This window comes from Lissotriton helveticus, chromosome 2_1 (assembly GCF_964261635.1).
Source record: "Lissotriton helveticus chromosome 2_1, aLisHel1.1, whole genome shotgun sequence".
Lineage (NCBI taxonomy): Eukaryota > Metazoa > Chordata > Amphibia > Caudata > Salamandridae > Lissotriton > Lissotriton helveticus.
The window spans coordinates 1,188,582,771-1,188,610,372 of NC_136059.1; the positions used below are offsets into that span (position 1 = coordinate 1,188,582,771).

Genomic DNA, 27,602 nt, shown 5'->3' on the forward strand with positions numbered 1-27,602 from the left:
CTTTTTTTTAAACTACTGTATGCGTTTGCGTGTGGAATGCATTGCATGGTATTTTGTTGCTATATCTTGCTTAATAACGCCCCCTTTTGTTGCGTTCACATGCTAAACTATATATCTACATATATATATATTTTACGCTACCGCAGGACTATGGATAAAAATGTTGGTGTTGTGACCTTATGCATGCTCTCCTTTCCCACAAGAATAGCCCATTGTGTGTTGTGAGTGCCTTTTGTACTCGTATTCGCAGGGGGTAGACTGTGCGTGGTGGGAATAAATAGATCTGCCGAGCTTTGATTGTGTCCGTTATTCACTGCGGGCCTGCTCTTTTCCAGTTCATGAACAGTCTCTCCAGCGTTCTTGTTTATACGGCTTGTAAACCCCTGCAAAATCCGCGTGTTTGCATGAAAGCCTCCACTAAGCACTAATTATCCAGTGCCTTGGGAGACAGTGTGTACACACAGAAACACCCAGACGCCGAAGAGTCTTTACACACCATCATAAACATTCCCACACCCATTAGGGGCATGTCATGTTTATTTACAAGGGGAGCAGATGTCCGTGTATATGCTCAATCTTTTTTTCTTTGACATTTATGCTATTTTTGTTTTGTCAACTCATTTGTATAAAATGAATTGCAGTTAGCGCAGCGAGACTTCCTAATGCAAGTTGTAACCCAGTTACATCACTTTTCTAAATTTAAATGTGGAATTGAAGTGAAATGAATGAAAATGTTTTTTTTTAATTTAGACTTTATTTAGACTTTTTGTTTGTTCTCGTCTACTGAACGCATTACTTGATGGGAAGGATTTGCCTAGTAAACATGTGAAGTCTCTCGGCAGAAGACTGACCTCTAGTAAAGCACTCAGGAGAGGGTCAATGCTTATGCAATCAAGCTTTCAGGGCGCAACATATTTACTGTTAGGCACTACTTAAGAGTTGAATGGCACTCGAACTAACCGAGTTTGGGAATAGCGTCGGAGTGGTGGGGTTGGAGGGATGGGCAGCACAAAACAGCATTTTAGTGGTAATCGGTCTGTCTCTTCAAGTGCCAAATGTTAACTTTTTTAAACCCAGTTTTCTTCTTACCCTCTCCACAGCAAATACACTGGCAAATTATGTATTTTGTTCTGAAGACCGTCTTGGCACAACCACAAATAGCGAGGGAAACAATATGCAAGAATATGGCAATGGGTGTCTGCGACGGCGTGCATGTGTGTGCTGGCGCATGTACTTGGAACTCCCCTGCATCTACAGGGGGCGGTGGTGAACTTGAGGGGTTTGTGTTGGATACATGATGTACATTAAGAGGGTGCATTAGTTTTAGACTCTGAGGGCTATTCTGGCATGTGCAAGATATGTACACTTTACTCTGAAGCTTATGGTGGGCTAAAGGGGTTGTGATGGCATACACAAGCGTATGTGGTGAGCTGAAGTTGTCTGTGATGGTATGCAGGTGTGTGATCGAACATGTACTTGGAACTTTCATGCTTCTATGTGGGGGAGCTGCAATGGGCTGAGGGGTCTGGGTTGAGATACGTGTGGGGACAGGTACACAGGACTCCGGCACTTGTACTGGGGGTTGTGATGGACGAGGCCTGTGATGGGATTACTAACGTACAATAGGAGGCGTGTACTTTCGACTCTGGCACATGTCCTGCGGTCATTGAATGGATGCTGGGAGGAATAAAGCATGAACACCGGTCTGTGGCACTTGTATTGGGGCTGTAGTAGTTGTGCTGGTGGCTGCGGGTCACATACAGTAAATTTGTACAAATCATGAAAGGGCTATAATTTTAGTGTGTGTGTGTGCAATTGTGCCAGTGTATGTGCTGGCGACTGTGAGATGCATGTCTGTACTAGGATTGGTGATTTATGTACTTAGACTGAAATATGCTTGAGGTTTTTTTTGTTTTGGGTGTATAATTAAGGCTCCGGGTTTATGGTATTTGTTTTTTAAAATTGCCGTCTGTATTTATCCGTATTTATTTTTGGGTCATTTTATCAGTATTTATCCATATTTATTGTATATTTTGTGAATAAATGTGGTTGTAAAATTGTATGTTTCCACATTTATTTAACTGATAAACCTGCAGACATACTTCGACGCCTGATGTGTTTTAGAAAATTAAGCATCCAAACATTACAATAGCCTCTCAGGTAAATATTGGCATTATGCTACAAATGTATGCTGACATACGCCGTTATGTAAGGAAATCTCATTCTGAGTTTTGTAACTCTCTATTCTGTCCATCTACTTAGCTATTGACTTGCAACTAATGAAAGACAGCATGGAAAGTCAAGCAAAAGGGCCTACATTTTTTGTATTTTTCCAGTTTTTGAAAAAACATGTAGGCATTAAAAATGCAATAGGTCTCGCCTTTCATTAAGTTAAAGACATTTGCTTTGCTATACAATACCATTATCAAAGCAAATGGCTTTAACTTAATCAAAGGCGAGACCTATTGCATTTTCAATGCTTGTTTTTGTTACCGGGGACCTGTTTTGCAGCGCTACTGCAAGTTCAATTCCCCGATTGATATCTCATGAATAACATATTCTCATTGACTTGAAACAGTCTAATTTTATTCCATATGTTTTGTATAGCACTATATTTCTACCATTTACCTTGACAGCCAATGTTCAGGTCCCAAATAGCAACAGCTTAGACAAAATAAATAAAGACATCAATTGAGCAACAGGCAGGTGCAGCACATCATATACAGTCTGTAAAGATACCTTAGCAGTGTTGAGGGCTGCTCCGTAACCAGTGGAAAACCCACACCCAAAAAGACAAGCTTTGTCCATCGGTGCTCCATCATCGATTTTGGCAACCGCGTCCTCAGGGACCACAGTGTATTCTGAAAAAGTGCTGGTCCACAAGAAGTGATGAACTGTTTTCCCTCGGCAAGTAAACCTGGTAGTCTTGTCTGGCATCACATTCTGGGATTCCCTGAGGCTATTTAACAAGAATAACGTAAAGTCTGAAAAAGGCAAATTACGGTTTTCAAAGATAATTGCTAGACTGTAGCTTTTATAAAGTAACTCACTGAGTTTTGAGGCAGCAGTTGGTTTTTGGACTCAGGCAAGAGCTGCACTTGCCACACTGCGGGATGCAGAGTGGGATGACTTTGTCTCCTAAGGAAAAAGTGAATTTGGTAAATACACTGGCAAGGCAGATCTAACACTTCATGTAGCCCAAATCATCGTTTGTGTTTAAACTAAAACAAGCCTCCGTCATTATTTGAAACAGTTTCTCTATGATTGGTAGCTCTCCAAACACATCATCTTGGTCAAAACTTAATATTCAAAGGTACTAGTTCTGCATCAACAAAGCCCCCATGATTGTGCCATCCAGAGTGTTACTAAAGCTTAACTTTAAACACCATTGGATTATTGTTTTACGGTAAAACAGGCATTAAAAGTTGCATAGAGTTTTACACGAAAACCTGACACAGCAATCGTTGGCCATACTGGTTTTGAGATTTATTTTTTGACCATACAATATTTAAGCGCTATTTGTCGCTGAAATGATGTTGCCAGTTCTAGGACACCAGTCTTCCAAATATTTTCCAGACCCTTTTAGTTTCCAATTGTGTCTCCTCTAAGAACACAGTGCACACACCTCATCTTTCGTTTTCATGCACTAATTACCTCCCAGTAATATACATTAAACTGAGTCCAAGTTTTCTTCATCAGCGAGGAGATATATAGCCAATCAACTCAGCTGGTCAGCCGGGAAAAAAAAGCAGCAGAAATATTTCTTTGATGAAAAATATCGAATTAGTCTTCTTGATCAGAATAAAAGAAAGAACAATTCTTTCAAACATTCAGCTGCAACTCCAATCACTATTAGGCTGTGGTGCTGCGCAAATGTGTGTGGAGAAGGCCTTGCAACTGCGATATATAGAACCATCAACAAAATACCCTGACATTCAGACTATGACGCTGTGGTACTACACAAATAACGCACACCTGTGCATCACCAGAAACCTCCATACCAGCCCATTTGTACATCATAGAATCTCTACTTCTCGCTCAAAGAAAACAGTGGGGATGGATAACTTCCTTCTCTTACACATGGGACGCAACACACCAACGTTTCTGAGACTCAGGAAACCACTATATCCCCAAAAATATGGAAATGTGTGTATTATGGAGATTCATGTGAACATCCAATAACTAGGCCAACTTTCTCTAACAGCAGTCACAATGGGACTACTCTTTCTGTACAAATGAGGGCCTTGCCATGAAATAACCCGAGCCCCTCCGGAATTTCAAATACCACTCTGATACCAGAAGAGCCCCCAACTCATCCATTCTCTAGGAGGTGTACATGGAAACCAGCAACAAGAATTAGATGGTCAAACCACCTAGAGTTTAATTTTGAAGAGGTTTAAATGAAGGGGTCTTAATAGGCGTTTGCTCCATCTAGGAGGGGGACAGAACCTCTCTGCGTAAGAGACTGAAACTGTGGGGGCCAAGTCTCTCTGAAAGACTTATCTTGCCACGTCTCCAGATACTCTAATCACATCCTAATTAACACGATTAGTGTCACGATAAAAAAATATAATCAAACAAATACCTTAGAAAGATTAAAGGACAAAGCATGTAAGCTTTTGATATTTACATTTCCTAGAGACCTTAAGGGTGCACCCATTGCACCAGAGTTTTGCCCCTCAACCTCTGGCCTTGGGGCAAGTGTTGCACCTCTCAATCAGAGGCACATAGGGATAAACAAATGGTAAAGAATGAATCAGCAAGGTCCATCTCAGCTTAACTGACACCCTCAAAAGTCAGGAATAGCACAAAAGTACGGTATAGCCAGATTTAAACGAAAGTGTCTTGGCTAGCGTCATTGTCAAAAGAAAGCAAAACTACTCCACCTCCAGGTGACATGATACAAGGGACTAACAAGACAATCACAATCCCTTATCAAAAATAGCACCTATAATTAACCAAATGTAGAACATAAAACGCTCCAAAACAGCAATGATCACTTAGGATCTAACCTGTCAATATGACCTTGGTGGTGCACTACAGGAATTTCTGTACGTTAAAGTGAGTAAATGTACCACTTTTCAGTACTCACGAACTCTGGGCCTGATTCACAAAGGTAACGAACATTTTTCAGCAAGTGTACACTTTTGAGTAAGTTTACTACTTTTCGGTATTCACAAACTCCAAGTGTAAGTTACTACTAGAAAAAAAGTAGTAGGTGGGAATTACATTTTTAATTTTAAGTTTAAAAAAATGGAAATGTAATGTCATAAATATATATATATACATTATTTAAAGTTTCTATTAAAAATTAAGTACACAGTGCTGTAGAAATATTTTATATTTTGTTCTACATTTAAAGTAAATATATAAAATTAATTTACATTCATAGTTAAAATAAAAATATATTGAATATTTAGTTTGGAGTTAAATACCTTTTAGAAATATTGACTATACTGTACCATAGGGAGACTTTGCAGTTGGGGCAGAGACCTCAACATGGTAAAGTATTAACTCAAAAATAAATATTGTATTTTAAACATAAATGCAAATGAATTTTATATATTTAAACTTAGTTTAAACTTTTGAGTAAGTTTACATTTTGAACAAGTTTACTACTATTCGGGAGTTACAAACTCAAAGTGTAAGGTATTACTAAAAAAAGTAGTAAATCAAGCACTACACATGGTATGCCTTGTACGTTTGTGAAAACGCAGAATCTTTGTAAGATTGTTGGCATCATGAAACTCCGATCCTACCCTTTCATACTCTGGAAGTGGTTATGTTTTGCTCCAGCAAAATAACTGGAATAGATCCATACTACGGAGGGAAGAGAAAAGGATTCCCTCTAAACCTAGAGGGGGTGTAGGGAAATAGCTTCTCCTTGGGCAAAAATGTTTTCCCATTGGAGAAAAAAAAAGAAAAGAAATGAAATGCACTTCCAGTGGGCAAACTGATACACAATGTAGAATTCTGCATTGAGAAAATATGTGGCCAGCAAAAATATCTGATGGCATTCTGTGTAGAATGCCTGGAAATATGGGTCTCACTCTATAGATTGCGAATGACGACACAGTATTGTAGACCCAGCAGATTTTAGCTGAAGATCACACCTAGATGTGCTTGCAATAAATGCTTTCTTACACTATGGTCTTGATTGTCTTTGAAAGAGTTCCAAATGAAGATAATAAATTGGAGATTAGATTGGACGCAGGGCAGAGGTACGTTTAAATAAGGCAGCCCTGACTCAAACTCGCCGTGGATCTCAGGAAATCATCGATAATGGAGGTAGCTATTGGTATGGTATAAATGGAAACAGTTCTATTAAAGATACTCTATGGTAACAAAGTAAATTTCACCCTTTTGCAATTTAAACACATTTAACGAAAAGTGCAAATTTCTGTGCTGAATAACACACATATAATAAATGCAAACTGGTAGTAGATAATAATATACAGACATTATAAGCACACAAAAGAAGAAACGTAATATATTGACTTATGTTAGTGAATAAGCAAATAGAAAGAGACGCCCCTGTGAACAGTTGTTCAAGCAGTTTGTATCACTTGCAGCCATTTTATTTTTGTCTTGCCCTTTATGTAATAACGATACAGAAAAGGGGGGTGGTGATCACCACCCCCTTTTCTGCATCATTTTGTCCACCATAAGCGTGGAAGGGTATACTCAGATGTGAGTCCCTTGCTCATTGCACCATCAGGATTCAAGCAAGCCGGGCCGACGACGCCTGAAATGGCAGAAACCGGTCCCTGGAAGCTTGTTTCCTTCCCAGTATAAGAATTGGCTTGGTAGTTTGGTTTGCCCTGTTCCCATCATGCACTGGGACAGGAACAGACTAATTTGCATATAGCCAAGTTCTGAGCTGGGATGGTGCAGTGAGCTAAAAAACGGTGATGGATCAAGCCCTGATCTTTGGACTGGGTAAGAGTGGTCTGCTTAATTCAGGCACTCTGTTCATCACCACCCCCTTTTCTGAATCTTTATGTAATAAATCTTGTCTTCAGCTCTCCTTTCTGGGACATGAGAAACTGTTTGCATGCAGAGAAATGTTTACTATCTTTGTACCACACCTGGTATGAGTCAACTTCACCTGTCAAGGGAAGAGGAACATTTGTAACCACAGGTTATGTGAAAATGAGCTGGTGCCAATCGTCTGAATGCTTGACTGTGCTTTCTGGCATGCTATATATGAATAATGGGAAATAGCAGAGCTTGTTCGAAGCACCTGGCTTCACATCTCTCAGTTCGAACTTACAATAAACTGTCTCCACAACTGTGCCTGTTTGCTGTCTCTAATTTGCTGTACCAGATTTTGAGCGTTTGTATTAGCCCTACTACTGATGTTATATTAAATGTCGACTTTATATGTTAGGGCTAAGAGGCCCGTTTTCGCATTAAACTGTTGTTTTGCACATGATGGTATTCGCTTACACTACAGATGCTGTAACTTTCCAGAAGCCTTTTGTTAGTTAGTGAATAGGCATTTGTTGTGTATTAGCCAACTGATAGAGAGGTTCTCACTGGGAAGAGAAGAGATAGCAGGAAACATGACTCGTGGGAAGAACTATCTGAACTACAAGATGTGCCCAGTGTATCATTTCAAGGACTTGATTCTGTCTTCACTGTGAAAAATTTAGAAACTAGGGAGTTTACCTGCTCCCAGAGTTTTCTGAGGATTGATTGGTTGTTGGGAACAGGGAATACAAATATTGTTGCAATTATACTTTGGCAGGATTATATTAGTATGTGTTCCTTTGTTTAATGGAGAGAGCAGAACTGAATAGAGCAGACCCCATCTGAGCCCTTCCCATTCTCACTTTAAGGATAAGTAAACCTGCTGATATATATAACTGGGTATACTTTCCAGCTTTGCAAAATTTCTATTGCTGAAGTGCTAAAGCTTCAAGCCTGTGCATTTCTATTCCTCTCATAAGAACCCTTCATTTGAGTTTTTGAAACTGACACCTTACCTGGCTCATTGAAGAACATGCTCTTTTATGCCTAAATCCTTATTCATTTAGCCTATAGATTTCTTTATAGAAGGCACTTGCAATATTTTCTATATTTTATTTATAATTCTTACTAATGTGGTATTTCAACTTGTTTTGAAATAATGACTAATAGATTATTTGAATCTGTAATGATGATGACTAAAATGTATTATTTGCTATATGAATACATCAATTTTAAATAAAGTTGTTAATAAAACCCTTTAACTCACACCGACTCTCTTTATTGTTTCTTGCAAGGCCGCAATTGGACTTCACTGTTCATTCTTTTTGATATAAATGATTGCTCATTAACTCTACTTCTCGTCGAACAAAGGTACATACAAGCAAAGGCAGGGGTTATTTAATGATTATACTCAAAGCTTAAGGTATAAGAATCCTTGTTCCAGAAAAATAACTCAAATTGGGTGGGAAGCAGAGCGGATCCCCTCTAAACCTAAAAGGGATATGGAGACAGAGCAAAAAAAAATTCCAGTTGGGAAAACTGAAAAGAAAAGAAATGCAGTTTCAACAGGCGAAATTGTACACAATGTACAATAAGGAAAATAGGTGCCCTGCGAAAATATCATGTGACACTCTGTGTAGAATGCCTGGAAATCTGTGTCTCACACTATATTTTGTGAATGACGCCAAGGTATTGTAAATACAGCAGATCTTAGCTGAACACCACACCTGGTTGTACTAGCAATGCTTTCTTACATTATGGTCTTGATTGCCTTTCAAAGAGTTCCAACTGAAGATAATAAAGTGGAGAGTAAACTGGACTCTGGGGGAGAGGCGAGTTTAAATAAGGTTGTTCTGACTCAAACTCACAGGGGGCCTATGTTCGCTCCAGGCTTCATGCCTGCATGGGCAAGCAGGCGCCCAGAGCTTATCTGAAAGCATGCAGATCGTTTGAGGCATTAGGAGAGATCCTGCCTTTTGCTAACTGCCCGTCTTTTTAAATGACGATCAGTGTAAAGAGTAGTGTCCCTCTTGACGCTCTGCAAGGTAGATAAAATGACCCCGCTGGGAAGTGGGTCAGGTGTGTCAGACCCTGTGGTGGGAGAAAGCTGCACAATAACCTGGGCGTGCAGAGCACACACAGGGGTTCCTGGGAAACCCAGCAGGTGATTTTCACTAAAACATGTGCCTGTTATACAATTACCCTGGGGGTGGGAGCTGCAAAGGGGGGGCTCTGGAACATCTGCATGGCATAGGGCACAAAATGTCCTGTTTGTCGAATACACGAAAAGGGAAAGGGTTGTTAAGTGGCAGCATTTATTCACAGGACTGTTGGCAAGAAGAAGGTGCAGTTAAGGTTGATACCTTTCCAGGAGAAACATGGTGTTCATTTGGTGTTGTTTGCGAGTCTACAAAGGCCCAGACATGATACTTATTATGACTGTAAATAAATGGGGGAGGAATGGGAGGAGCATATCTCTTTGTATGCGGATGATATCCTTCTTTATGTCAGAAGACCGAGACAATCAATAGAGAGGATATTACAAATGTTCTATATTTACGGGAATTACGCACGATACTGCATCAACTGGGGTAAATCTCTTCTCTTCCCCTTGGCGGGAGGGATCCCCGACTTGACCTCCAGGTGTAAGGTATCGAATGAGAGACAGGGCTTCAGGTACTTGGGAATCTATATAACAAGAGACTCCCAGGAGTTCTATCAACGTAACTTGCGTTCCCAGCTGAACAGGCTCACAGTGGATAGCAAAGACTGGTGGACTCTTCTTTTAGAGGGTTGACACCGAGCTACAATCCCTACTATGGAGCAATAGGGCTCCACGTATAGCATTATACAAATTGCAACAGGGGGTGTATGATGAGAGGCTGGCTAGAAGAATCCCTAGGAAATGGGAGAAGATACAGGGAGTCTTGTCAGGCTTATTGGGTCTGTACTGTGATTAACCACAGAAATGGTTTTGCCCTTGCACTGTGTTGATGACTTTGTTAATGACTTAACAAATTTACAATGTACTAATTAATTGGATAGAAAATCTACTGTAATTGCTCCTTTACTGTATCGTTCACTGAGCATATGACATTAAAAAGACGTTAAAAAAAAAATAGGGAACATATGTACAAGCCCTTTAAGAAATCTATTTGCAATAGGGGATTTATATAAAGAGGGTTGGTCTGGCAGCCTCAAGAAGGCAGACAGGGCCGAAAGATACCATTTAAGAGCGCCCGGAGAAAAGTCCTACTGGACAAGGGTCAAAATAAAGAGAATCACTTGAGAGAGAGAAGCAGAAAGAGGATCAATATACTTTTCTATGCAATATTTTACATATTCTTGCCACCAGCAGGCATATACGGTCTTGGTAGAGAAAATCCTCGCAGCCAAAAAAACATTGCAGACTTTGGGAGGAAGGTCCAGTGCTATCAACTGCTGATGCTCAATCTTCACACAAGAAAGCGTAGAGATTTTCAGGTTCGGGTGGAGGTCCCTACCCTGCTGTTGTGACAGAAGATCTTCCCCAAGGGGCAGCCTGATTGGAGGATTGATGCTCAGTTGGAGACGCTTGGGATACCTGACTCTCCGTGCCCAGTCCGGAGCCGCAAGAATGACTTGGGCCTGGTCGCTCCTGATCTTCTTGAACACTCTGAACAGGAGAGGTATTGGAAAGGCGTACAAGAGGCCTGAGCTCAAGTCGAGATGAAAAGCGACGCCAAGTGAGTGCCACCTTTGAAACTCCAGCGCGCAAAATTGCTGACATTGCGCGTTCTCGGCAGAGGCGAACAGATCTAACCAAGGCTCTCCCCACTTCTGAAAGAGACCTTGTTCCACCTCCGGATAGAGACGCCAATTGTAATCCGCTAGGCATTAATGGCTGAGTTTGTCCTCCCTGGTATTCAGGGAACCTGCCAGTTATTGAACCTCAAGTGATATGCCCTGCTGTTCCAGCCATGTCCAGAAACACATGGCCTTTTGATAAAGGTTCCACGACGCCACCCTGCCCTGTTTATTGCAGTACCACATGGCGGTGGTGTTGTCCATGAACACCTGTACCAGCTTTCCCTTAATGGAAGGAAGAAAAGCATTTAATGCCAAGTGAATCGCTAGAAGACCTCTGATCACCACCTCTCCCAGATGTCTGCCCCATCCCAGGAGTAACGCATCTGTCACTACCTTGTAATTTGGTTGGGGAAGGGAGAGGGGTCTGCCTCTGACCCAATTGCGGTTGGCCAACCACCACTACAGGTCCTGTGCAGTTCCATCTGAGATGTGGACTATGTTGAAGAGATTTCCCTGATGCCACACCCACTGGAACTTCAGGTCCCACTGCAGAGCCTGCATATGCCATCTAGTACGTGTCACTAGCAGGATGCAGAAGGACATGAGGTCCAGCAGCCTTAGAGTCATTCTCACCAAATCCAGGATAGAGGCTGAAATACCAGTATCACAGCCTGAATATCCTGGACTCGCTGCTAGAGAGGATAGGCCCGAAACTGCATTGTGTGCAGAACATCTCTTATGAAAGGGAGCATCTGAGAGGGAGTCATGTTGATAGGGAACCCCAGCAAAAGCAGGAGGTTCACCATAGTCTGTAGTTTGGAGAGGACAGTCTGGGTGTGAGCTCGCCTTCACCAGACAGTCATCAAGATAGGGAAAGACTGGCACCCCTGATCTGTGTAGATGAGCTGTGACAACTGCCATCACCTTAGTGAACACTATGAGCCGCAACAACCGCCAGTACCTTGGTAAACACCCAAGGGGCACTGGTAAGGCCAAAGGGGAGCACTGTGAACTGAAAGTGCTCATGGCCTACCATGAAGCACACGAAACGCAGATGGGCAGGCAGGACAGGATTGTGAAAATAAGGATACTGCAAGTCCAACATTACCATCCAGTCTCCAGGGTCTAGGGCAGATAGGACCTGAGCAAGAGTGAGCATTGTGAAATTTTCTTTTTTAGGAAGTAGTGTAGGGCTCGCAGGTCTAGAATACGATGAAATCTCTTGTCCTTTTTTGGGACAAGAAAGTAGCAGGAATAGTGACCACAGCCTAATTCTGGTGCTGGGACCCTCTCTATGGCTAACTTGGCCAAGAGAGTCCTGTCTTCCTCCTGAAGCAAGTTCAGGTTGTCCTGTGTCAGATGGTTGTAAGTTGGAGGCATGGAGGGAGGGCTAGTCTTGAAGGGGAGAGAGTAGACCTTTCGGACTATCTAAAGAACTCAACTGTCCAATGTGATGTTTTGCCAGTGGTGGAGGAGGTGGCTGATCCTGCCACCAACTGGCTGCCCAAGAACCTGAAGAACCAGGCTGGGGAGGTTTGGAGGCTGAAGGAGAAGTATGGACTGACTTGACCTCTGGCTCCCGACCCACTGGGTCGAAAGGAGCTGAGCCCAGTGCTGCGCAGAGGTTCTTCAACTTGAGCAGTCTTGTGGCTGGGAAATTGCTGGCATGGCTGAAAGCCCCTTTCACAGCCTCAAAGGGGCCAAAAAGCAGATGGGGGATGGGTGGTCACTGAGAGGCCCAAGGACTTGGCCATAGCTCTTGAGTCCTTAAAGTGCTCCAGGGCCATGTCTGCCTGGTCTCCGAAGAGACGGGTGCCATCAAAGCTCATGTCCATAAGGAAAGCCTGGACATCTCCAGAAAAGCCAGAAGTTCTCAGCAAGGTGTGGTGTCAATGCTCTGCCCAGCGAATTGGTGATATCAAGCACACAACAAATAGTGAACTTTGCTGCATCTCTCCCATCTGATACTGCTTGGGAGAGAATGGCAGATGAAAAACATTTCTTGCCCCAACTATCCAGCCTCTTGGATTTCAGGTCAGGGGGTGCGGAAGGGAATGTGCCTTTTGTAGAGGCTTGGACCACCACGCTCTCGGGGTAGGATGGTTGGTCAGGAATTTTGGGTCACCCAGTGAAGGGTGATGGCCACGGACGATTGTCCTCTTCACATGAGTCCCTGTGTTGGGCTTGGACCATGTTCCCAGAAGCACATCAGTCAAGGCCCTGTTGAAAAGCAGGAGGGGTTGTGAGGAGGAAACACTCGGCTGCAGGACTTCTGTCAAGATGTTCGCATTGACTTCCACCAAAGGGTGCTGAAGGTCCAGGACCTCAGTTGCCTTTCTCACCACCAGCATATGCTCCCTCCTCATTAGCCACAGTAGGGGAAGAAAGCAGGCCAGAATCTGGAGGGATATCCAGTCCCCTGGCTTCACACAACTCCCCAGTAGAGTCTATTTAGCACTTAGGTTGGTCTTGTTATGGGTCCAGCAACCCATCCCAATCTTCCTCCATACCTAGCCCTTCAAAATAAGGCTGAGGAACTGACCTAGGACCCAAGAGTGCTGTTGACACCGGAATCGGCATCGGTAGGCGCCGATCAAGCTCCTTGTTGTCTGGGATAAGAATGGGGTTGGCGCCCCCCAGGGATGCTGATGGCGCCAGGAGTCTCGGCGCGGGGCCAGTGCCATGGAAGATCGCAAGAGCACTACCAGCGCTGGTCCGTATCTACCACCAGATCCATTGGGAGCAACAGCACCAGAGCTCCTGGTGCAGAACCTGATGAAGCCCCCTCTGAGCCCCTGGAGCCCGAAGGTGTGCTGGGAGGATCAAGTTGCCCAAATATGAGGCACATGGCATCATAGAATTATTTAAGCTGGGCGGGGGTCGTTCCGGCTCTTGGAAAGGCAGGGAAGAGTGGACGGGGAGAAGTTGAAGGACGCTTCAACTTCTTATGTTTCTTATGCCTCTAACCTGACCGACCTGACAACTTGGAGTGGGAAGACGAGGACTTGGGTCTCCTGGAGCAGTGCTCAAACCTTCCTCTAAACAGGGGCCGAGAACGAGACCTCCAGGGAGAATGGCATGTAGCTGAGCACCGGGCCGCAAGCAGCTTTAGAAACCGCTCCTTCAAAGCTTTCAGAGCCAGTGCCTGGCAGTCGGAGCACGACTTTGAGTCGTGGTCGAGCTCCAGCAACCAGAGACTAATTACGTGTGGATCCGTCACTGACATGGCACGATGGTAGGCGCCACACAGTTTGAATCCAGAAGTCTTCTTTGACATTGTGGAAAAACCTACACATCAAAACAAAAGATCGAAAAAAACTTGGCAAAGAGTGACTGAGGGTAGCTCTCTTCACGGATCCGCGCTAGATGGCATGGAAAGAAAAGAACTGACGTCAGCGTGCCGAGGTGACATCTATATAGGTGATGTCTAGTCTGATTTAATAATTTTCAGTATGAGACCTCTTTGTACAGTTGTTTGGCTCGCTGCCTCTACCAGAATGTATTCTAAACTGGATAGCATAATTATGATGGCTGTTTGGAAAGTATAAAACAAAATGTTCACACCAAGTAATTATTGCATTTTGTGATGCTGTTTTTATTGCAGATTTGTATGCTGTATTCCTTTTCTCCCCAAACCCCTACTCTGATTGCCCTGATGAAGGTGTGGCCATAGATCTGGCCCTGCACCGAAACGCGCGTTGACGTTTGGTTATCTGTCCTGCCTCCAGGCCTTCTTATTTCTATCCTTGTGCCGGGGGAGAATTGTTTCGGACAGATTTATTGTGCAACATCTGACTCGTGAAGCTTGAAGAGTTCGGAATGAGTTTTGATGGTGTGATTATGCCTTCTAGTATGGAAGGTGTGATCTGTGTGAATGAGTGTGTTTGTGGTTTGGGGTGTATGGAAATTGTTCATCCTTAGGACAACATCATCCATATGTTGATACCTTGTGTCTAAATTAAATGATATATCTTTATGAAAGAAAATAAATAAAATTATTTATATATTTTTCTAAATTTGGTGTGACATTCCTTCTGGTGACAGCGAGCCCTTCTCTGTTTCTTTCCTATGTTTGGACTCTAACCGAGCCATTTAATTATTAATAGAGGGCAGACACATTTAGTATTTGAAGTATTTGTTATTTTCCCTGCATGTCTGCCCTGCATCTTTCCTCCCAGGGGGCCCCTTTATATATTGGTGACGCGGACGTCACTTACAGCACAGACGATGCCGATGCCGATGACATCAAGCGAAGCCAACCAACACCACTGCCGAGCAAAAGTCCTCCGGATTCAGTCTGATGCCTAGGAAATTATAACGTTGGAAATCTGCGGCAAGATGTCTGTATCAGATTCAATGTTTACTGAGATAATGCACAGTATCAACAAGCAGAAATAAAGCCCAAAAAAGAATCTATAGCTACTTTAGAATGGAAAATGCATAAAATTCACAGTCAAAAAATAGCATTTGAACAGAAACTGAAGAAGTGATTAGATTCAGTAATATGTTCTCCTTCTGGATCAGCACACTGTAGATGGAATCTAAAGGACTATGCTGACAGAACTCTGCTAAACAAAAGTTTGAACAAATTTCAGAGGACAAAGTTAGGAATATTTTAGACAAAAAAAAGAATAAACAAAAGGATTTAATTAAAGAGGCAGCTACGTTAAAAAACAAATGGTCCTCAGAGAGGAGGAAGAAAGAATGTATTTGAGGTGTAGAAACTAAAAAGGAGATGGTATTTAGAGAGAGGAGTTAAATAAAGAAAATACTAGCAAAAGAGGACCAACAAGAGATAACCACAGCCAAACATCTGATAGTTAATCCTGATGTTTTTCAAAAATTATCATGGAAGGTGCAACAAAGGAAACTGCTGTGACCTGTACAAAAGAGTAAACAAACTGACAGAGTAGCACAGAAGAAAGCAAGAGTAGGAGATACTGAATACCCTAAATAAAAAGAGGAGTGTCTTCAGATTCCATGAGCAGATAGGAACAAGGTAGGGTTGTATAGTGTTTTAGGACCCTAGTGTAATTTTCCCGTTTCATGCCCTTATATAGATATAAAATACCCTATCCTTATATAGGCATAGAAATCATAACCATATTAAGACATAGCTTAAGTAGTCCTAATACGGCCTGGCTACTTCCACTAGTTCAGAAAACGATTTCTTGGAAAAACCCGCCTTCAGCAGTCCGGGACTTCCCCCTGCATGAATATTGATTTATCCAAGAACTCATGGAGTTTTCAAAGAACTAAGTCTTTGATGACGTTATTATGTCCAACCTTACGTCAAACCAGGCACCTTCAAGGTATAAATATGCCCACACTTGCCCAGACAAACACACGGTGGTTTGGAGCAGTTCGACTATCTACTTGCCCGACGCGCCCTGCTGCAGCAAGTGCCGAAGGAAGCCGACCCTCTAGCAGACGCACTAAGAGAGACGCTGTCTTTTCTCTTGCTGAGAAATCCAGCTCCAGTGTTTCCAACCTACCCTTGCGGGTTAATGGGAAATCGAGTCCTGTGAGAGAGATACAAGACCTCCTTCATTCTGAAACCAAGGTACGGAGCTGATTAGACCCTTAGAGAATTCTTGGATAGATTCTTGACAAAGAATACTTAAACTAAACTACACCTCACTTACTTCTTCCCTTGTACTAGACCTAGGTTAGGTACACCGGTGTAGGCATATTTTAGAAGCACCAGTTGAGTACTTTTAGTCTTTATTTATTAATGTATGTATTCTATGTATTCTATGGCTTAGAAACCATATCATGCTTTTACAGTATTATTTTATAATACTCTTCGTACTGTACGCATTATACTTTGGAACCAGTATTACGATTGTAGCAGTTAATTTCCTCTGCATGAGAAAGAAAACTGTTCAATCAATACCCTTTTATTGAAAACGCCTGTCTCTCTATTTCTCTGCACCTCTGGTGAAAAGAAGCATGGACAATTGACTAAGTGAAATAGCTATCTATTGTTCCGCTACTCTAGAGATAGATTTCTTATTCTTGGGAAACAAAGTTGTCATGTTTACGCGGTTATCAGAAACTAATCCCTTCTTGTGTATTCAAGAACGTTTCTAGTGAACTCTGAGCTAGCTAGCACTCACAAATTAAGTCTAGTATATTCGGTAGAGACCTAGTCGACTTCAGTCCTACGTCCAATCTATAGGATTTACTATTCCAATGCGCCAAGCCTATTGGGAATATAGGAACTACACTACATGGCGCCCAACGTTTGGTAAGGCGATAATTTAACGCTAGATACTACAGCAACTCAGTCATGCTTTTCACACAGACCCCTTTTTCTCGTAAAATACTCCAATAGATGTCTGGAATGGGTTAAAGGATAAAATATCCACCATAACTGAGTAGGAAAAAAAATCCCATGTATTAGTTTTTGGTTTGTTCAACGTTGAAGGATACAGTATTCCAAAATATTGTGCACCTAATCTTTGTTTCCTTGAAACTTGCTCTGCAAACTTTCGGTCAACAAAATGACGGAGAGTGACGAAGAAAGGGAGAGAGCTGCAGCAGCAGCTCAGGCAGTCTTAGACGACACAAGTCTCCAACAAAAAAACCCGGATGCTATACTCATCCCGGCAAATATAAGGAAAACAATCACTATAAAACTTATAGAAAATGGAGTATCATCGAGAGGTGGTAAGGTAATATTTGTTATAGAGGCACATGAATATTGGCAGACAGAGGTATTCTATTCATGGATCCTGTTTCCTGCAGCAAATGCAGTAACACACTAGTACCACTACTACAAAGTAGAGGAACCTCCAGCGGGATATGTTCCTTTCGAGGACGTTGAAATTCCACTTACTTACCAAGAGCATCAGCTCTGGTTTAATGGCACCCTACAACATCAAAATCACATTACCAGGCTCAGTCCACTAGGTAGACCAGGAGCAACATGGCCAGTACTAGCCAGCTATACACCACATCCTCACATTGAAAGGATGACAGGTCCAGAACTATTAGCTCAGCTAAAACAGCTAATAAAAATACACAGACAATTGGTTCAATATGTCATGCGGACTTTAACAGTCCAACCTACTATAAGGATTCCACAGCACACCCCTCATCAGGGGAACACAAACATAAATGCACCACAGACTATACAGTCAGTCATTGGTAAATTACCCGCAAAACGGGAACAAATTCCATTCTGCTTAGCCCAAAAAATTCCTCAAATAGAGGCAGTATTCCCTTATAGTACACCTCATGAGAAACACAGGATTCTGACAATCTGTTTACCAATGGGGATTGCACCACACGTAGAGGACTGTGGCACTTGGGATACAGTCTTTGCTTCAATCTACACAAAAACACATGGTGTTCCATCTATGGCGGTAATTCCAGACGTTCTAAGACTTTCCAGAACCGGCCTTGAATCTTGGTATGAAATGACTGAAAGATTTCAAACAGGTTTCGGCTATACTATTAGCCAACATTAAAGGTGAAGCGGCATCCGTGGCGATCCGCCAAAAACTAAAAGAAACAGATATTACTGAGCAACCGTATGAGCTTGCCAGAATTATTGAAAAATCGTATGAAGAACTAGGTAGAGATAGTTTGGATGGGAAACAAGTAAAACCCCAACTAACTGAAAATCCTGAAAAAGTTTTTATTAACAATAATCTCACTACTCACCCTTGACCCTGTTCACAGGCCAGGTCGCTCCCCCACAGCGTCAAAATCGCCCCTGCTGCCTCGGTTTGTTTCCTGCTTTCCGCCGTTTTTTTCGCGCTTCCCGCTCCCGTGTCTGCCTCCCCTGCGGCCCCGCCCCCCCACGCCTGATAGGACACCTGCTCCCCCTCCCAGCTGCTCCTCCCTCCCTCGCCCCCTTCTTAAAGGAGGCCGCTGCGCACTAAGGGAGCGACCCTCGACCTTGTTCACAGGCCAGGTTGCTCCCCCACCGTGTCAACATCGCCCCTGCTGCCTCAGTTTGTTTCCTGCTCTCCTGCTGGTTTTTTCGCGCTTCCCGCTCCCGCCGCTGCCTCCCCTGCGGCCCCACGCCTGATTGGACACCCGCTCCCCCTCCCAGCTGCTCCTCCCTCCCTCGCCCCCTTCTTAATGGAGCAGCGGGCGCCCCTAAGGCAAGCCCGTCTGCGCCCGTCCGCGCCTGGACCGCGCCCAGCGCCAGAACCCCTGGACCCCACGCTCGCCACGACGCCAGACTCCCTCCACACACTAAATGCCGGCTGACACAACACCTGCTTCCAGGCCGCCCCGAAACGGACCCACAGACCCTTCTCCTGCCGCACCTGCAGCTTCACCTGCGACAGACCCACCAAACCTCCTAGAACTAGACCCAACCACCTCCGCTGAATTCTGCTCAACACCCACTCCGCACGCAAACACGCCATCGAGCTCTGGGTCCTGCTCGACACTTTCACCCCAGACGTGGCCTTCCTTGCCGAGACCTGGTGGAACGACTCCTCGGCACCCGACATCGCCATAGCCATCCCGGACGGCTACAAGATAACGCGCAGGGTCCGCGCCAATGGAGACGGAGGAGGAATAGCCATCGTCTACAAGTCCACCCTCAAGGTCACCACCCACACAGACGACACCGCCGAACACCTGCACTTCCGGATCCACACCGACCCCAACACCACCCGCAGAGGAACACTCGTCTACAGACCCCCCGGACCCCGGGCTCAGTTCAGCGACTCCATCGCTGACCTCGCCAGCACCCACGCACTCGCCTCCACGGACTACATCCTCCTCGGGGACCTGAATTTCCACCTGAGAACAATAACGACGCCAACTCTGCCACGCTGATCGAAAACCTCGCCAACCTCGGCCTCAGACAACTCGTCACCGCACCCACCCACGCCGCAGGCCACATGCTGGATGCCGTCTTCTCCACAAGCACCCACGTCGCCTTCGACCACACCTCCAAACCCCACTGGACCGACCACCGCTGAATCCATTTCACCTTCAAAAAAACAACCACGCACCATCGCACCCAACAGCTGCCGCGCCGCTGCTGGAACAAAGTCACCGAAGACCAGCTGACCACCACCCTCGCCCAGAACCCACCCATCGACCCCACCTGCCCTGACACCGCAGCCCGCAACCTAAGGCAATGGATAGACGACTGCGCCAACACCCTCGCCCCACTCAAGAGACCATCCAAAAGCCACGCCAGCAGGAGAGCCACCTGGTTCACTGACGAGCTCCTGACCTCCAAACACGCCTGCCATAAGCTGAAGAAGAAATGGCTCCACAACCGAACGCCAGAAAACCACGCAGCCCACAAGGACGCAACCCGCAGACATCACCACCTCATAAGACTAGCCAAGAGATCCTCCTTCAAAAACCGCCTGGACAACAGCGCACACGACAGTAAAGAGCTCTTCCACATCGTGAAAGAACTCTCCAATCCCGACGCCAGCGCCAACGACATCCCGCCCTCACAGGAACTGTGTGACTCACTGGCCATATTCTTCCACCGCAAGATCACTGACATCCACGACAGCTTCAACTTGACGACCGCACCAACGATGCACGACGCCACCACCCCCGCGTTCACCAACAGTGCCAACCACCTGGCCTCCCGGACCAACACCAACGAGACACGCAAGATCATGAACTCCATCAACTCAGGATCTCCGTCAGACCCATGCCCACACCACGTATTCAACAAAGCAGACGTGGGCATCGCACCCCAACTACGGAAGATCGTCAAAATCTCCTTCGAGAAAGCGACATTTCCGGAAAGCTGGAAGCACGCCGAAATCAAAGCCCTACTCAAAAAACCCAAGGCGGACCCCAAGGACCTCAAGAACTTCCGACCCATCTCCCTGTTCCCATTCCCGGCAAAGGTCATCGAGAAAATCGTCAACATTCAACTGACCCGCCACATCGAAGACAACAACATCCTGGACCCGTCCCAATCCGGATTCAGACGTAACCACAGATGACATCAGACGCCAACTGGACAACGCGAAACATCAGCCCTCATCCTCCTGGACCTGTCAGCCTCTTTCGACACGGTCTGCCACCACACCCTAAAGACACGCCTCCAAGAAGCCGCAATCCGAGAGAAGGCCCTTGACTGGATCACGTCCTTCCTCTCCGGCAGAACCCAGAGCGTCCGCCTCCCGCCATTCCGGTCAGAAGCCACCGACATCATCTGCGGCGTCCCCCAGGGCTCATGCCTCAACCCGACACTGTTCAACATCTACATGGCCCCCCTCGCACAAGTGGCCCACCACCACAACCTCAACATCATCTCCTACGCCAACGACACCCAGCTCATTCTCTCCCTCACCAAGGACCCCCACACCGCCAAAACCAACATCCACGAGGGCATGAAGGCCATCGCCGACTGGATGAGGAGCAGCCCTCTGAAACTGAACTCGGACAAGACGGAGGTCCTCATCCTCGGACCCACCCCCTCAGCCTGGGACGACTCCTGGTGGTCAACCGCCCTAGGGACTGCACCGACACCAACCGACCCCGCACGCAACCTCGGATTCATCCTCAACTCCTCCCTCTCCATGTCCAAACAAGTCAACGCCGTCTCCTCCTCCTGCTACAACACCCTACGCTTGCTCCGCCGGATCTACAAATGGATCCCGACCGAAACAAGAAGAACAGTGGTACAGGCCCTCGTCAGCAGCAGACTGGACTACAGCAACGCACTCTACGCAGGTATCCCAGCCAAACACCTACGACGACTACAACGCATCCAAAACGCCTCCGCCCGACTTATCATCAACACCCCCTGCCGCAGCCACATCACCCCCTACCTGAGAGACCTACACTGGCTCCCCGTCAACAAGAGGATCACCTTCAAACTCCTCACCCACGCACACAAAGCACTCCACAACGCCGGACCAGCCTACCTGAACAGCAGACTCAGCTTCTACAATCCCACCCGCCAGCTCCGCTCCGCCAGCTCGCCCTCGCAGATGTCCCCCGCATCCAACGCTCGACCGCCGGCGGCAGATCCTTCTCTTACCTCGCCGCCAAAACCTGGAACACCCTCCCAACCCACTTACGCCAGACCCAAGACCTACTCGCCTTCAGAAGACTCCTCAAGACCTGGCTCTTCGAGCAGTAGCGGCACCCCCCCTCCCCACAGCACCTTGAGACCCTCACGGGTATGTAGCGCACTTTACAAGTTCCTTGATTGATTGATTGATTGACTACTCCTAAAAAGAAGTTGGAAAACACCAAACAGACACTTCCTAAAGAGAAGCATTCCCAGTCCAGAGGAAAGTCTCTTCAACAGGAGCCCTCTGAAAAGAGATATAACCTTAGAAATAGGGATAATTTGAGAAAACCTGATAGATATCAAGACATTGATAGCCGTTCCTCTCGTACCTTTTAGACTTCCTCGCAGAAATCCGAAAGAAGAGGAAAATCAGAACAAAAAGAACGCATGAAGTCCAAAGACGAACAGCACGTTCCAAAAAATAAGAAAACTCAATTCACCAAGAAGAAGGTAGCAAGTCTAAAGATCAGACATGCAGAGGATCTTGGGGACACAACTCAAGAACGGGGATTGGGCCCAGACAATGCTAGACAGCGCAGCAGAGGTCACCATAGCTCGCAAGATCCTGAAGGATCATCTGGAGACAGAGGACTTGAATGAATGCATTCAAGTTGAAACTGCCGACACCAGGGTTGGTGTACCCCATAAGTTATATGAAGTAACACTGATGGAGGGGGACATAACTAGGAAAATAAAAGCACTCTTTTAGGAGAAGCTATCTAAGGGTTATGACATTCTTCTAGCTGAACAAGACTGGCCACCTGAATGTATCAGGGAGTGCCCACATGGCGAAGAGATAATTATGCAAGCCTTCTCACATCACATTCCAATTCATAGAAAATACACCTATGCCAGGAAATGGGCTGTAGCCCAGGCTCCAGCATTATACAAAAATCATGTAGGATATGATGAGGATTCCCCTCACCATAAAATCCAGTTGAAAACTCAACCAACAATGCAAAGGCAATATCCTGTAAAACAGGAAGCTAAAAAACAAGTCAGGGAGATTTTAAATCAACTTGAATACCAAGGGGTGATTGAAACATGCACCTCATCCATGAACAATCCTTTGTTTCCTGTCTCCAAACCAGACAATTCTTATCGTCTAGTTTTGTACTACAGACAGCTAAACTCTTGTTGCAAAACTTTTGCAGTACAAAATGCACACCGTACAGCACTGATGAATAATAATTGTGCGCAAAAAATATAAAACGACCTTAGATATTTCAAATGGTTTCTTCTGTCAAAACATTGCACCAGAAAGCAGGTATTTGAAGGCGTTCTCCATCATGGGGACACAGCGACAATTTCGCTGTCTCCCCCAGGGATTCAAGAATAGTCCAGGTTTATTTTCAGCCAGAGTAACAGAGTTACTACAAACGTATGATGATGAGGCATTATCATATGTCGATGACATCTATCTTACAGACGATGATTTGGACGTGCGCTTGAAAAGAGTGAATACCATAATCCTTGGGTTTCCTTCTGAAGGGTATAAATTCAATTTTAAAAAATCACGAATTGCCCACCTCAACGTCCTATTCTTAGGATACGAGTTATCAAGTGAAGACAAAAGCCTGGCAGCCAACTTTCTAGAGAAATGTGCGCTGGTTCAACCTGCATTTTGGTAGAACTTATGTTCTAAATTACGCAGAAAGGGTTAGACCTCTCTACGAACTAACCAAACCTGATTTCAAACCAACTAATTGGACTCAAGAACACACAGAAATTTTGCGTTCAGTGCAAGCAGACATGTTAGCAAAAACACCGTTACAAACACGCAACAACGTGTGCAATCTTGTGATCTGAATCATCCCAGGGAGATGCGAATTCACATACCTAACCTTTAATGAAGATGAGAGGGTACCAATAGCTTACAAATCACACATGTACACACAAGCCGAAATGAAATTCACTTCAACAGAAAAAATTCTGACAGCGGTTCAGACTGCTGTAGCAAAGGAGAGAGCCCTCGCACAGGGTAACGCATTAAAATCGTTACACCTGTACCTGCCGTAGAGGCAGTAACAAAGGCAAGCATTCCAAATGCAAAAGCTCTACATCCAAGATGGATACAATGGGTTAATTATCTTGTGGCAACAGACGTTGAATACGTTTTTGACCCCTATTTGAAAACACAAGAATTTCTACGATACAAGCTAGAATGTCCTCTGCCAATCGAAATTCGGCTTCTAGAACATTACGGATGTATAATCTATACAGACGGATCAGCACAGCCCGCGATTGGGGGTAAACAAGCCTATAGTGCTGCGTTCGCGATTGCTAAAGGTCGCTGGCGCGGTGGTGAATTTCGACCTATGGTCACTAAAACTCAATCACTCGGAGACTGTACAGCTCAGCGAGCTGAACTACAGGCTTTCAAGATGGCGCTTGAGAATACCGATTGGGAATTCCCCACACTTATAGTGTGCGATTCGTATTACTGCGTCCAGTCTTACAATGAATATCTGCAGAACTGGGTTCAAAACGGTTTCAAAGACGCTAAAGGTGGCACAATTAGGCATAAAATGCTTTGGTAACAAGTAGTTATTTTGCAAAAAGAACTACAAAAGACTCATGTGATTCATACACTGAGTCATCAGCGTGATGGCGTGCACGTTGCAGGGAATTCATTGGCTGATGAGGCCGCGAAGGCAGCTGTGCAAACGGCTTCCGTAGCTGCAATCACTCGCTCAAAAACAAAAATAGACGGTGAAACATTGCTAGCACTGAATGCCTCAATGAAAGGCAGCTATGCAGCATTACCTCTAAATTATCCACTCGGATATACATACATAAATGATGCAAACTCTGTTCCTTTTGCTCGAATCCGTGGAGTGGGGGATAGAGTAATTCCAAACAGGAACCAGAGAGGTGCTTTGGTACACGAAGCACATACGGGAGGGGGTCTGACATTTCAAGGGATCTTAAAATCTCTAATAGAATTAGAAGAGATGTACTGGTGGCCTGGAATAAGCGTCGAAGTTTACGAATTCGGAATTATCTGCGATACCTGTTACAGAGATCATAGCTTTGAAAGCCACCAGGTACCTGACTACAGTGTAGCCAGCCCAGTACAGACACCACTGTTAGACAGCATTAGACTTTCTACACGCAGACGTCACCATGGATGGATGCGGTCCCACAACTATCAGGACAAGATTCATTTGGATATGGCCTTTATCAGCACATACGCAATTGGCACTCTACATTCTGACCAGGGTCCTATATTTAGCTCTCGAGCTTACAAAGAGGCCTTGGCTAGCTTGGGCGTTGAATTGCGGTACTCAAGTCCATTCCATCCTGAGGGAAATGCGGTAGTGGAAAGAAAAAACTGTGACATAAAGCAATCTATAACAGCTAGGGTATTAGGTTCGGGTAATGGGTGGGTCAAACATCTAATAAGTGTCCAACGTAGTCTTAATAATCTGCCAATAAATTCTCTGGAGGGAATCACTCCATATGAATTACTATTTGGTACTAGAATGCTCATCCATGATCGTCAAACTTCAGTGGTGGAACAGAAACCCTTTGATGTCAAAGACTGTTTGGCTGTTTTACAGGACTTAAATGAAACAAGAAGAAGTCTGAGTAGCACAACACAAAAGCCAACGACCACTGAAGAAAAGCCACCTGTCCCAGCAAGGCCTGTCTGGATTCCAAAGATTGGGGATCTAGTCAGGGAAAAGATCGCGGTAAAGAAGGAATTTGGGCCTTCTTACAGAAAAGCAGCACCTGTCTTAGCAATCCTCGGAACAAGATCACTACCGCCGCTTGCTGAAAAAAGGGAGAATAGAATTGTGTCCATCGACCTGGTCAAACCACATCATGTGGCCAATAATAAGTAGTAGGCCCAGTGGACTCCCGAGAAGTAGCAGATGACCAAATCTGGCTACTATCCAAGAGGTTCAAACTGAAAGACTAATCCCCTTTGATTAAACCTACAGTAAGAAAAGAAGGACTATGCAACAAAGCCATGGAACTTGTGCCTCTTGAAACCCAAATAACAGTTCGGCAAGAAACACCAGTCTACAATGATATAGCCTCTGACTATACTAATATGACAAAGGAAGAAACAGCTCCATCGATTCCGAAAAATCCGGATGCAATCCCAACAATTGACAGAACTGCCTCTGGCTATTTCATCAACTTTGATACATTTTCTGAGGATCCCAGCAAAACAAAGTGCTCAGGATCCACCCAGAACTGGTTCAGACCGGGCTCAGGGCCCACATGCACCAAGAGAACAAAGACTTTAGGGGTATAAGTACAGGACCCCTGAAAACAGAAGATTAGATCATCCTGGAATCAAGAAGGAACCTCTGCCAAGGAGAAAGCTGAAACTGAAGAAGGAAGACTGTCCTGCTGTTGCTCTGCTGGACTGACCTGTTGCTTTGCTGCCAAGGAGAGGGGAAGGACTTTGCTGCTGAGCTGTGTCCCCTGTCTTGAAGGAATCTCCAAGGGCCTGAGTAGAGCTGGCTCCCTGTTTTGAAGTCCCAGGAACAAAAGGACTTCACCCCCAGCTTCCCTGAACTCTGCTGAGAGAGTTCTGTCCTTCCTAGAGTGCTTGATCCAGTTGTGGGGCCTCTGGAAGTTGTACCTGAGCTGGGAAGCTTGAAACTAAGCTTGAGTGACTTTTGAAATTGAAAAGTGTTGCATCGCTCGCTTGCGGAGCGCATCCCCGATAGTGCGAGAAGTTTCCCGCCGCTACGGAGGTCCAGATCGTCGCAGCGCCTGACGCCGCTGCCAGAGACGTCGCATCCTTCGTTTGCGGGACGCACCAGACCGGTGCGGGGGAATCTAACATCGCTGCGAGTATCGTCGCAGAGCCTGTCGTCACTGGGTGAAATCGCCGCACCGCTTGCTTGCGGACCGCATCACGTCGCTGCGAGCATCGTCGCAGAATCATCGCATCGAGGACCTGCGAGAGAGAGGATCACCACTGGACCGCGCATCGTCGCCCCGGAGATCGTCGCAGCCCCTACGAGATCGTCGCATCGTGCCTTTGCGAGAACAGACTTCCTACGGAACCTACGCACCGGAATCCATACAAGTGGCCTTCCTCCCCATACAGACCGGATTCGTCGCAACACGCCCGCTGCTGCAGCGGGGCTGTCGCATCGCCTCCCCAGGGTCTCAGGAGCAACGCATCGCTTGTTTTCCACCGCACCAGCTTCTGCTTTTGGAACTTTGTTGCAACTAAAAGGTACTGTGAGTAAACGTGACGCAACTGTGAACTTTTCACGCATCAGTAGGGAATTCTATCGAAACGTAGAGAATTCTATCGCAACGTAGAGAATTCTATCGCAACCTAAAGAATTTTAACGCAACCGTAAGAACTCTTTTGAAACCATATTCTTGAACTGTGTATGTTGGATTTTTGTCGTTTTGGTCTTGTGTAGTTTAGATTAAAATACCTTTAGTTTTCTAAACTGCTGTGGAGTTAGTTTGTGTTGTTTTCACTGTGTTACTGTGAGTGTTGGTACAAATACTTTACGCATTGCCTCTGGTTAGCCTAGACTGCTCGTGCCAAGCTACCTAGAGGGTGAGCAGGGGTTATCTCAGAGGGTTATCTCCTTGCCCTGACTAGAAGCAAGGGTCCCTATTTGGACAGTGGTACCTACCTCTGCCAACTAGAGACCCCCAGATCGAACATTGGTGGCAGCGGTGGGATTGAACTTGTATTTGTACTAGACCCACAGTGATTGGTGTACATCACTAGTGAGTGCAGACCACTGCGCCACCGCATACCACGGTTAAGTTTTTTTTTGTTCTATTTTTGATCGTAACCCTGAAGGAATCCGAGCATCAT

At 45.2% G+C, this 27,602-nt stretch overlaps 1 protein-coding gene across 1 annotated transcript in view; it reads right to left on the reverse strand.

The window, feature by feature from the left end:
• The window catches only part of LOC144818543 (alcohol dehydrogenase 1A-like), a 361,679-nt gene that overhangs the window by 153,562 nt on the left and 180,515 nt on the right, over positions 1 to 27,602 (reverse strand). Inside the window, exons 4-5 of the mRNA XM_078676062.1 lie at positions 3,051 to 3,138; positions 2,740 to 2,959 (exon numbers count right to left, since the gene is read on the reverse strand). Of these exons, the coding sequence (XP_078532188.1) occupies positions 2,740 to 2,959; positions 3,051 to 3,138 (308 nt within the window). The remainder of the gene's footprint in view (positions 1 to 2,739; positions 2,960 to 3,050; positions 3,139 to 27,602) is intronic.